The sequence below is a fragment of the Ovis aries genome, chromosome 1, assembly GCF_016772045.2.
Source record: "Ovis aries strain OAR_USU_Benz2616 breed Rambouillet chromosome 1, ARS-UI_Ramb_v3.0, whole genome shotgun sequence".
Taxonomy (NCBI): domain Eukaryota; kingdom Metazoa; phylum Chordata; class Mammalia; order Artiodactyla; family Bovidae; genus Ovis; species Ovis aries.
This window is the reverse complement of record NC_056054.1, coordinates 140050026-140062484: the sequence shown is the minus strand read 5'-3', so window position 1 is coordinate 140062484 and position 12459 is coordinate 140050026. Positions and strand designations below refer to the sequence as shown.

Here is a 12459-nt window from a genome sequence, read left to right as displayed (position 1 = left end):
CATGCAGTGAAAGAAATAGCGAAATATGAGAAGAAAAGAAAAACAAGGACAGAATTCAACGAAACAGTAGTATTTCAGGGATCTGCAATAGCTAATGAACTGAAGAAGAAGAAAAGAGGGCAGAAATAAGAGGCCAGAGCTATTTTAAGAGAGAATCCAGGGAGCTGAGTGTTTCAAAAAAGAGGGAAATGTTAAATGTCAGATTTTGAAAATGGCAAGGACATGAAACTCTTTATTGTGTTGACAGCTAGGAAGTCACTGGTGAAAGTAAAAGAGGAGGCCAATTACAGGGGCACTGAAGAGGAAGTGGGGAGGAGGGACAGAGGAGACACTGAATGGACACTGCTCTTGTGAGAACTATAGCGTAAGCGACAGAAAGGAAAGATTTCTCCCTTGATTTTTTTTCTTATAAATATGGGAGACAGGAGCATTTCTGCCATTCTAATAATCTTTTTGGTCAATCTGTCAGGTTACGGAGCAGATAAGTGTAAGTATTCAAGATGATGTGTCAGTACACGATAAAACAAATGAAGGCAAGAATAAATGAACAGTGGGTGGTAGAAAAGAGAGACAGGGTGTAAGAAACATGAAATTAAAGTCTGCTTTAATTAGTCTCGACTGAGAATTGTGATATTTTAATTTCTTTCCTCAGATACTTATGACTGCTATTTCATTTGGTTAGTAAATACATTGGTAATCAAAAACTAAGTTTTCTTAAGAACTGTCTTATACATTACATAGGAATTATTATACCGTATTTGTTCTACTTTGTAGTATAAATACAGCCAAAATGTTGACTGACATTGAACTGAACTTGATTGTTGGCATGCTGAAATTATTCCAGTGAGTCAAAGTAACATGGTCAAGGTTATGAAGGATACTTTAATACCACCAGACTTCCTCTATGTGTGAACTGTTTTCACAACAGACTAGCAATTATCACTCACTAAATTCATGGCAATATTATTTAACCAGTTATCATGAGTTTTAGACATTGAGGATGTCATTCAAGTATATCTGAATAACACTCTGGTGGTTGGAAGGTGCTTTTACTATTAAATTTACTCTCCATTTCATGTAGAAAATGAACACTAAGTGTGAATTTTAAATAAGGTAATACATGGAAAAATATAACGGTGACTAAATTTATTCTTCATAAAAGGCAAATGACTCTATATTGCCTTCTAATACACCATATAACTTATTCTTGTTAACTGTATTATCCTTAGCTACCAAACAATTGCTGGCACATAGCAGTTGCTTAATTAATATTTACTGAATGAATGTGTATAAAAATCTCTATGAACATAGCTTTGACTCTGAGATTCAGATTTTCATGGGTGCCACAAACCATTATTTTGCCTTGCTGTTATACAGTTGAGACAGTAATGCCAAAAAGCTAACTGAAATAGATACACTAGTTTAAAATTATTTGTAAACAGACACTGTCTTCCCATATTACAAACTATAAATCCAAGGCTCGGTGTTTAATGGGCTTATTCCCCTTATCAAAATCCTAATTGATGGTGTGCCAAACTGGATTAGAATGATTTAAATTCATTCTAACTAGAACTCTTAAGTGACAGCATTTTGATAATTCTGCAATGTTACTTAGGCACTTGGATTTCAATTACTTGTTACATTTTCCATGTTAACACCTTATTTGAAATTCATGATTAGTGTTAGTATTCTTTAAAAGGTAGAAATTAAATTTAAGATGCTGCAAAAGTACCTTTGAACATCTAAAGTGCTATATGAAGTTATGCTGTCTTACCACCTGCTTCTTCTCTTTCTAGGAAGTATTTTGGGCTCACCTACTGAAGGAGATAGAGTGCAATTCCAGGATTGGTGTTGATAATTTTACTTTAGTTCGTACTGTCTGCCTCCACTTACTCAGAACTTATTCCCTCTCGAGAGGAATGCTAATCAGGCTAAGCATGTTAGCCTCTGTTACTTGAATGGCTGGAAGGATGGAGAGGAGTGTCAGAACATGCCTCATGATGAGCTGACACCTGTACGATTCCGGAGCAAAGGTCAGTCTACAGCTCAGCCTCCTCGTGTCTTCCGGGCAGCAAGACTGTCGTGTGTGTGTCTTCTTCCCAGTCCTTCCCTCTTCTCTGATGATCTAATCTACGTGCTGTGAAGACTACATTTTCTTGACAGACTACTTAGATTACAACCTATATGGAGACTGTATCATCCTACTCTCTTAGGTCATGAAAAATGTCTCCTTTTGGATATTCCACCAAATGTGTATTAATTAAACAGCATCACAAGTAGAAATAGCTTTTAAAAAGCAAGCACTTCTCGGGACCCAAATTTTGTTCCTTGCTTGAACATTAACATTGGTGTAATTCATCTGTAACTTTGCCTACAAGTTAGTTAGTATCTCTGAGATTTCTTTTTTTTTTTTTAATTTTTTAAATTTTAAAATCTTTAATTCTTACATGCATTCCCAAACATGAACCCCCCTCCCACCTCCCTCCCCATCTGAGATTTCTTAAGAGTTCATGTAATTTTCGTTGGAAGCAGAAATGATTTAGGCACTTGGACTTTTGGGATCAGGTTTGAACTTCCAAGCGGTGTGATTCTAGATTAGCCTCCCAGACTCTCTCCTTACTTCCCTCATTTATCAAATTGGGATAACCTACCACCTATCTCATATAGCTGTATTAAGAATGAAATAATGCATGTGGAACACAGAATAGCTGATAAATACCTATTATTTAGATAAGTCACTTACCTAAAAGCATAAATCCCTTAAGTATTTGACAGTTGGACTAGCTTCTCCAACCAGAGAGTCATTATTTCTTCCTAAGTAGAGAAATTTACCTTTGTCTTCTTTCTTCACAGGCAGTATTATTTTGTATGCAACAGAAAAATTATTTCTGGGCAGCTGATTTCTCTTTATCAGCTTTCTAGTAACAGTTATTATAAAATTATTTCAATCATGAAAAGTATATCCCTTTACTGAGGATAGATAATTTTGACCTAACAATTAAAAGATTTCCAATCTCGATTTAATTTGTTTCTGGATAACTCATAAAACATTTCTCTTCATCTCTGCCAACACACTGGGTGGAAATGAATAATGAATTTGAATCAGAATGTCATTTTTATCTATTGTAACAAATGCTTTATTTATAATCAAGATGCTTCTATTAATAAGATATGCAGGGTAGTATACTGTTTGTTTTCAACTTTAAATCACTGATTTAAAGAGCATACTTTTATCACAGACTTAACAAGCACTCCAGATCATCAAACACCTTGAAGGAGTCATCATCATGAGCAAACACCACTCTGCTGAGGTGTTCAGAATAATAAGATTTGCAGCATGTAAATGAATGTAGACACTCCCACTCTAAGCACAGTCCTGTTTAAGACTTATTGCTCTGTGGAGAAAAAAATACTATCTGTTTTCTATCCTCCTGATGGCAAAAAAATTACCAGATATCACTGTTAATATTATTTTCTACATTTTTCTTTTGAATATAATACAAAGTTCTATTAGTAAGAGTCACAAAGCTTTTAGGAGACTCTAGAAAGATCTCAGACAATTCTGTGGAAGGGCAGAAAAATAGCAGAAGAATTTGACTGTGGGCAAGATTAAGGGAAAAACAGAAAAAAAAAAGTCCTCTATAGTCTCCTTTAGGCTAATTCACTCATCAATCAAAGATTTCAAATACTCATTCATAACTTCTGGCCAATCCCCATGGTACTGCTAATTATATACTAGTAAATAAAGGAGGCTCAAACTCAAGTCCTGATGGAGCTAGAAATGGAGGAGGGGGAACACAAAGAAACAAAGAAATAAACCAATAGTTACAGCAACAAATTATAGCAAGGGCCATGAAGAAAAGGGTGCTAGGAGGAAAAGAACACGGGGGTTGACAGTGGGGCTTGGGGGCAGGGAAGGCTGCTTTGAGAAGTATTAATAACTTTTTAAAAATTAGGGCAGGCAGGTTCTTGCTGTGGCACCATCTCTCAAGTATTTTAGCCAGGCATGTATGTCTTCACCTTTTCCATAGTTCACTTCCAACCCCAACATTTTTTGTTGCAGGGATGGAGGGGGAATTTGCTTATTTATTTATTCATTCATTTTGAAAAGAAATATACGCAGTATTTAGGATAATACTTTACCTTTAGACATGCAGTGTGAAGTACTTATGGGCTATACAAGTGAGGATGTCTACTGATTAGCTGCATATACAGATGTGTAGTTTAGGAGTGGGGAGAAACACTCTGAAGCTTCGTTCTGAGTATCAAGAGCAAATAAATAAATCTAAGCACCACTGCTTACACTGCCAAGTATTCTTGGAACAAACGGCAACAACTGGAGTTCAGCCTTCTGAATTAGATTCTGGCACAATAATTTCAAGATTAAGAAATGAAAACACAAAATTGCTCTTACTGGTAACATTGAGAACCAGTATGACACAATGAACTTAGGTATCTTGCCAAGAAAACCCAACTAGTAAGTGGCAGAGTCAAGAGTCAAGGCCAGGTCTGAGTCCAGGGCCCAAAAGGAGCAAAAGGGGAGCAGTGGTAGATGTACCCAGCTGTAGAAAAGCAATCTTCCCTGGAAAGGTGAAAGAAAATTAGAGACACCAAGGGAACATTTCATGCAAATGTGGGCTCAATAAAGGAAAGAAATGGCATGGACCTAACAGAAGCAGAAGATATTAAGAAGACGTGGCAAGAATACACAGAAGAACTATACAAAAAAGATCTTCACAACCCAGATAATCACAATGGTGTGATCACTCACCTAGAGCCAGACATCCTGGAATGCAAAGTCAAGTGGGCCTTAGGAAGCATCACTATGAACAAAGCTAGTGGAGGTGATGGAATTCCAGTTGAGCTATTTCAAATGCTAAATGATGATGCTGTGAAAGTGCTGCACTCAATATACCAGCAAATTTGGAAAATTCAGAACTGACAGGACTGGAAAAGATCAGTTTTTACTCCAATCCCAAAGAAAGGCAATGCCAAAGAATACTCAAACTACTGCACAACTGCACTCATCTCACACACTAGTAAAGTAATGCTCAAAATTCTCCAAGCCAGGCTTCAACAGTATGTAAACCGAGAACTTCCAGATGTTCAAGCTGGATTTAGAAAAGGCAGAGGAAGCAGAGATCCAATTGCCGACATCCGCTGGATTATCGAAAAACCAAGAGAGTTCCAGAAAAACATCTATTTCTGCTTTATTGACTATGCCAAAGCCTTTGACTGTGTGAACCACAACAAACTCTGAAAATTTCTGAAAGAGATGGGAATACCAGATCAGCTGACCTGCCTCTTGAGAAATCTGTATGCAGGTCAGTAAGCAACAGTTAGAACTGGACATGGAATGACACACTGGTTCCAAATCGGGAAAGGAGTATGTCAAGGCTGTATACTGTCACCCTGCTTATTTAACTTATATGCACAGTACATCAGGAGAAACACTGGGCTGGAGGAAGCACAAGATGGAATCAAGATTGCCAGGAGAAATATCAATAACCTCAGATATGCAGATGACACCACTCTTATGACAGACAGCAAAGAAGAACTAAAGAGCCTCTTGATGAAAGTGAAAGAGGAGAGTGAAAAAGCTGGCTTAAAACTCAACATTCAGAAAACTAAGATCATGGCATTTGGTCCCATTACTTCATGGCAAATAGATGGGGAAACAATGGAAACAGTGACTGATTTTATTTTTTTGGTCTCCAAAATCACTGCAGATGGTGACTGCAGCTATGAAATTAAAAGACACCATTCCTTGGGAGAAGAGTTATGACCAACCTAGATACCATAGTAAAAAGCCAAGACATTACTTTGCCAACAAAGGTCCGTCTAGTCAAGACTATGGTTTTTCACTCATGTATGGATGTGAGAGTTGGACTATAAAGAAAACTGAGTGCTGAAGAATTGATGCTTTTGAACTGTGGTGTTGAAGAAGACTCTTGAGAGTCCCTTGGACTGCAAGGAGATCCAACCAGTCCACCTGAAAGGAAATCAGTCCTGAATATTCATTGGAAGGACTGATGTTGAAACTCCCAATATTTTTGGCATCTGATGGGAAGAGCTGACTCATTTGAAAAGACCCTGATGCTGGGAAAGACTGAATGTGGGAGGAGAAGGGGACGACAGAGGGTGAGATGGTTGGATGGCATCACCGATTCAAGTTTGAGTAAACTCTGGGAGTTGGTGATGGACAAGGAGGACTGGTGTGCTATGGTCTATGGGGTCGCAGAGTTGGACATGACTAAGGAACTGAACTGAACTGAACTGGAAAGGTGTGAGGAAGATGGAATTACCATGTTAGTGTACCAAGAAGAGAGGCTGGGAGAAAGCAGGGAGTTTTCCTAAATTTATAGTATCTAACATATGCATAATAAGCAGTAGCATTAACCATTATATTTTAATGTAGTGAGATGGGTCAGAAACTTGAAAATTCTCATAGCTTTTGTGCAACAAGTTCATATGAGATCTGGCTGTATGCCTATCCTCAGAATACAATGCTTCCTTTGTAAAAATCCATTCCATTTCAAACTCCTGGGTTGGAAGAATCACTGGAGCTTTACTTGTTGGTCTTAGTTGTAGCTCAAATAGTTTGCTTTCAACATGGTAACCTTCAATTACTAGAAGGCCTCTCTATGGCTGATCTTGTTAGGTGAACAATCAATGTCTTTTGCCCCTTTCTTTGTAAAATACTGATTTTATTTGGAGTGGCTTCTCTTGAAAGGGCAGTGGAATGTATAACAAATTGTTAAGGAGGACTTTAGGAAAAGCTCCTTTATAGATTCAGGAGAGAAGGCTACTATGTACCTTTTGTCAGATGCCCCTTCTATTCTGTCTGAGAATAAGGAAGCAATGGCTGGAGTTCCAGCAGCCATCCTGGCTCATGAGATGACTGATGATGGCAAATATGTGTTAAAGAAAGTGGATTAGTAAAACAGAAGCAGCTTGAGTCTTTCTGATCATGGAGCTACCACACAGACTCCAGACTCCAGATTCAACTTCTTTTACTATGAGATATGTAAATATCCATTCTATATTATTTCATCATTATTATTTTGATTTTCTATTACATATAGCCAGACTTAATTTCTAATGGGTATATCTTTCCAACCAAAATTCATATATGATCTCAATTTTAAATTCATCCTAAACTTTAAAATTAGAAAGTTTGAAGTTAAAAAGAGAAAAAATTGGAAGTAACTAAAATGAGGCCATCATAAAATTAGGACAGGGAAAAGAATCTGGAACCTGGCTCCTCAGATATGGCTTGTTAGCTTACTAGATGTGGCTTAGCCTAGCTTTATCTTTTTAAAGAAATATTCCATAAAGTTATCACCAATTAAACCTATAATTTCACTTCCATCCCTCCTAACTCCTGTCCAAATAAAGAGGTTCTATCGTTAGAGCCATTTTAAAACTGCTCAAATTTATTCAAAGTGACGTTAAAAGGCAGTTAAAAAATTAATTCTTCATCTGTACTTCTAAGTATAAAGACAGCTAAGCTAAATTCAAAAGTCACATCAGGCTTTATATTTAAAAGTGCTCTTTTAGCTAATAGCAAGGCATGATGTTTGTCATTATGCAAAGCAAGAGAAAGAGGTTAATGCCAGATGGAGTTAGCAACATACAGCCTCCCTATCACAAGTAAAGTGGTGGGCCTTTACTCAAGTGGAAAGATGCTGATGTGTTAAAACCAAGACAAAGCGAAGAGCTGTTGACAGGCTTTGAGTAGTTAATAATCAGTCCTGACTTCCAAGCTAAATCAGGGATTTAATATGAGATTCAAAATGCTCCATGACTATTGGCCATGGGAACAATGTTTTGGTCAAAGACTCAGAGAATCAAGGAAAAATGAGATTAAAAGTAAGCACTGGGTTCACCAGTGCCTTAACTAAGAGAAAACATCTACAGACTTCTTGCTGGAAAGATTACTAAGGATCTCAATTTGGGCCTGTTTTTAAAAAAAGTTTCCAGAAGGTTCAACCAATTAGGGGAGAATGAAGTCTGAGATGGATTTTACAGTCTAGGATGGACTAGTAATTATTTGAAATGCTTACTTAATCAACTAGCAAGATCAACTCACACTGAAAACTTTGGCATAAGAGGAATTGATCACTGTCTTATAAAAAGCTCCTCTTTACTGAATGAAAAGGAAGTCAATTATTAGAGGAGGAAGGTAAAAATATTAAGGGTTTCCCTAGAGGCTCAGACAGTAAAATATCTGCCTGCAATGCAGGAGACCTGGGTTCGAGCCTCGGTCAGGGTGAACACCTGGAGAAGGGAATGTCTGCCCACTCCAGTATTCTTGCCTGGAGAATCCCATGGACAGAGGAGCCTGGCAGGCTAGTCCACGGGGTCGCACAGAGTCAGACACCACTGAATGACTAACACATACATACACAAAAATACTAATTACTCGCACAGTATTTTGGCACAAAATGAAAACTGATACTATGAAGTAACAGACTGTAGCCCTGGATCTCCCCCACCCCCCATCTTTAGTTTCATTTCTGACTGTGCTATATTACAGCTGAGTTTCATGACTGGCTCCTGACTGCCCTGGGCTACCTTCTTCCCAGCCTTAATAGCCTAGGGAATGGTAGTCAGTAAAGAACTTTAGAAATATTTGAGTACCATGAACTATGATGCACATTAATGTATTTGATTATACATGCATAAAATGTTTATAGTGTCTTGGTGCCAAGGACAGGTCATAAGTATTAAGAAGTTTATGCATCTGTGTCCTACTTCTAGAAGTAGACAAGTAATTCCAATGGTGAATTATGTGTCCCTCCCCACCCCTTGCCCAAATCAATTTTCTTAAAGTGTATTTCTTAGGTTCTTGAAGTATATCACCTCTGGTTTCAAAGTATATAAAATGTAGGTAACTCAATTCTTTCTGAGTACTGCAAAGACATAGAAAAAAGGCAACTTAGAGCCATGCTCAGAATATGAAATCTTTCCTACAAGATTAGTTTATTTCTTTCTTCATTTTATAAATATATGTATGCACAGTTTTAAAAATCTGACTAGCTTAATTTTAATTTTATGCAAGCAACATTTGATTAGGCTAGTTTTGATTTGACATAAGCTATAATCCAGAAGGTGTAAGATATTAATATTTCTGTTTACTATGAATCTGTGGACTCAAAAAATTCCAAGAAAATTTTTAACTAGCCTCTTAGGTGAAAGATGAATAGAAGGCTTTAGAGGAAACTTGGCAGTTAGAAAGTTAAGAAACCAAGTGAGAGCAACATTACCACACTACAGAAAGGTTATACCAAAAGTAGGAAAGTTAAATGTCACACTTTTTAAAGCCCCACTTACTTATCAAACATTTATTGATTGGTACTGTGCTTAGAATTTGGTAGGGGACAAAAATGTTCAAAAACATTTTAAAAGTTGGCTGGCCGAATATCAAGGACAGCAATTAGGATTCAGGAAAATAGGTTTCTAATATTACCCCATCAACTAAAATAACTATTGACAGTAGATCAATGGAATTAAAAGGACATATACTAGAACTAGATTGCCAGGCTTCCGTAGTTGAGCACTGTCATTCTTTGCTGAGCAACTTCAAAGTGCAGTTTCTAGGTCTTAAAGGTTAGGCTCCATCAACTTTAAAATGGATAACATTAGCCATCACAGAGCTATTTTGAGTGGAATAACATAATCCACGTAAGGTGCTTAGTGCAGGGCCTGGCACAAAACAACAGCTTGCCCTCACCACCAGAGCAGCCCTGAACAGTCCCACCACCTGGCTGTCAGTTCTCCTCAATGTAAACACAGCTTTGGGCTGAGTCATTTCCACTGTCTCTGTCCATCTAGAACCCACATTTTCAGTGGAAAAGAATATACAGGGCCAATATTGTTTTATGGAAGCCACAGAAAATCCAGGTTCTTCCATAGACTGTCATGTTTAGCAACTACACTTCTGAGAGTACAATGGCAAAACTGTCATAACCAATATCTTAAATGGAAAATGAATGTCATATAATTAACTCTACATATTTTTAATAGTCTATTTATAGTTATAATTTTGACTTTTACTAGAGTATCTAAATATATTAATTTGGTGCCTACAACAATTTCTGAAAAACAAGTCTTAGAGGAATCTCAAGGTAGATAATCCTATTTTTTTCAAATGGAAAGAACATTTGTTATCTCCTACTTAATAAACAGAACCAGTAAAGAATAAAAATTAATCTAAAGGTCTAACAAAATCTCTCTACTGGTATATTACAATTCAAAATTCAAATGGAAGGCAAACTTATTATCAGAAATATTAAGATCCTTTTTTGTGTGACATAAATATTTAAAAGAAATCAGAACTTATCAAGGTAACATCAAGATTAAGGAAACGTACCCCACATGTTTCTTGGAGGCAAACTACTGATATCCACAGACACATTTGCTGTGCACATTAGCTGTGCATCAACCTAAAAACTTTAATAATAGAGATTAAAAAAAAAAGTATTCGGAGAACTCATTTGTGTACTGTTAGAGATATTACTGAGACATTTTAAAAGCTTTTTTTAGTTTAAAAATTATTAAAGGTGTATATGATCATTGAAAAGTTATGTAAAAATTTAAAAATGTGCTTCAGATAATAAGAGCACTGGAGAAAAAATTACAGCTCACCTCAATTATGTACTAGCATGGTACGGCCAAAACAACAAAATTATATTTGCCTATCAATGTAAATGTTTGGTTATGTTAGTTCTTAATATCAAACCAAAACAAAACATACAGATCTGTTGAAATCTGACAACTCAATAAGCTCTCAAAACAGAAAAGTTTAGCAGTCAATACTCATTTTTATATTAGTAAAACTGAGTTAATACTGTGGGAGTGAAAAAAATAGTTGCTCTTAAATTCATAGCTGTGCTACCTTCAGTTTCATTTCCAGAAACCTTTAACAGATTTCCGCTTGGCACAATTTACAATCATTTAAGAAACTTTAGTTTTACCTTATAACCAGAGTTCAGCATGAAGTAGTTCTGTAAAGTTCCGGGCATAAAATGAATTTATCCTGTGTCCTTACCGTCAATATTTAGCTCAAAACAAACGTGGCAGAAGGAGAGTGTTTCTTTGTCTGTTCCCAGTTTACAAACACTGCAGATGTTGTCATCATTCAAATCAATGCTTACAAACTGCTCCTCTTCGTTCATAATGCCCCTATTAAGAAACAGAAAAACAAAGTTACACAATTTAAAGTACTTGTCATCACGGCAATAATAGGAACTTCTAGGAAAGAGAAGGATGCTTTTCAGTTTATCTAAGGCAACAGCCGCACGAAACAAGCATCGCTACACTAATACTTTTACTGTCCAAGGACACAAAGCTAGTAAAAAAGTCCAGCCGCAAGTGACACTATGCCCAAGCGCCTTTTTTGGTCCTGTGTTGTATTTAGTTGAGGGGAGCTGATGAAGAACAATTTTCGGGTATTCTAGACCGCTTCCATCCCCGACCAGGCGCGGAAAGAGCTTAGCAGCGCGGCCTGTTCAGCTACCGGGGTCTGTCAACCTACTTAACGCTGTCGAAGGGAGGACGAGCGACGCGCTCGGGACACCGCTCTCCTTACTTCATTGTGGGAACCTTAGATGCGTCTCGCTAGCTCGGCGCGGCGAGGTCTGCTATTCCAGGTCCGCGGCAGGCAAAATGCACGTGGAAAAAGTGAACGCTAGGGAGGGGGTCCAGCCGTGTCCCCGGCATCCGCACGGAAGGTCGGGCAGCGGCTCAGCGGAGCGGCTCGGGCACGGCCGGAGGAGCCGGGATGGCCAAGCCCGGCCGGGGATTGGGGGCGGGCGGTGCTGGATCCCAGAGAGCCCGGCCGGCGGGAGCGTCGCGTCCTCTCGCCCCGCGGCTTCCTCCCACCCGGGGAGAAGGCGTTCGAGAGCTCCAGCAACCGGTCCGTACGGACTCAGCGCTTCCCGCCCGGCCTCCGGCGTTTGGGGGCGCGCGCCCGCCCCTCAGGGTGCCGCGTCCTTCTCCCCGCCCGTCCGTCGGGGCGCCCCGCGCGCAACAAAGACGGGGGCCGCGGGGCTCAGAGGGCAAAGGCGGCGGGACCGCGGGGTCGGGAACCAGGGCGCGGGCTGGGGGAGCGGGAGCTTTACCGTCCGGGTTCGCGCGCCACCGAAGCCACCGCCGATCCGCGCGGCTCGGGCTCCTCACTATTGTTTCCGGCCGCAGCCGAGCAGCCAGCCCGCCCGGGCCCCGCCCCCTCCCGGGGGCCCCGCCCCCTCCCGCCGGTGCCATCCTTCCGAGGCTCTGGGGGAGAACGGTGGGGCGGCGCGGAGGGCGAAGCCGCGCGCTCGCTCGGCGGCCGCCAACCCCGGCAGCTCCCGGGCTGCATCGACGCCGTGGCCTCGGCTCGGATTTCCTCCTGATCCCGCGTCTCCTGGCCCGGATGTCTCACCGTTCGGTGTCTCACACGCCCCTCCTCGAGGC

At 39.6% G+C, this 12459-nt stretch overlaps 1 protein-coding gene across 6 annotated transcripts in view; it reads right to left on the bottom strand.

Moving 5' to 3' along the window:
* Positions 1–12184, bottom strand: part of C1H21orf91 (chromosome 1 C21orf91 homolog) — a 31944-nt gene extending 19760 nt beyond the window's left edge. For 2 of the 6 annotated variants that reach the window (XM_042230038.1, XM_042230063.2), the window contains exons 1-2: positions 11594–12184; positions 11054–11187 (exon numbers count right to left, since the gene is read on the bottom strand). In XM_042230038.1, the coding sequence (XP_042085972.1) occupies positions 11054–11187; positions 11594–11598 (139 nt within the window). In that variant the 5' untranslated portion in view covers positions 11599–12184. Of the gene's footprint in view, positions 1–10375; positions 10456–11053; positions 11188–11539 lie in introns of those variants that run through there. The other 4 variants (XM_004002817.5, XM_042230074.1, XM_042230049.1 and 1 more) reach the window with 3 other exon arrangements.
* Between the last annotated feature and the right edge of the window lie 275 nt (positions 12185–12459).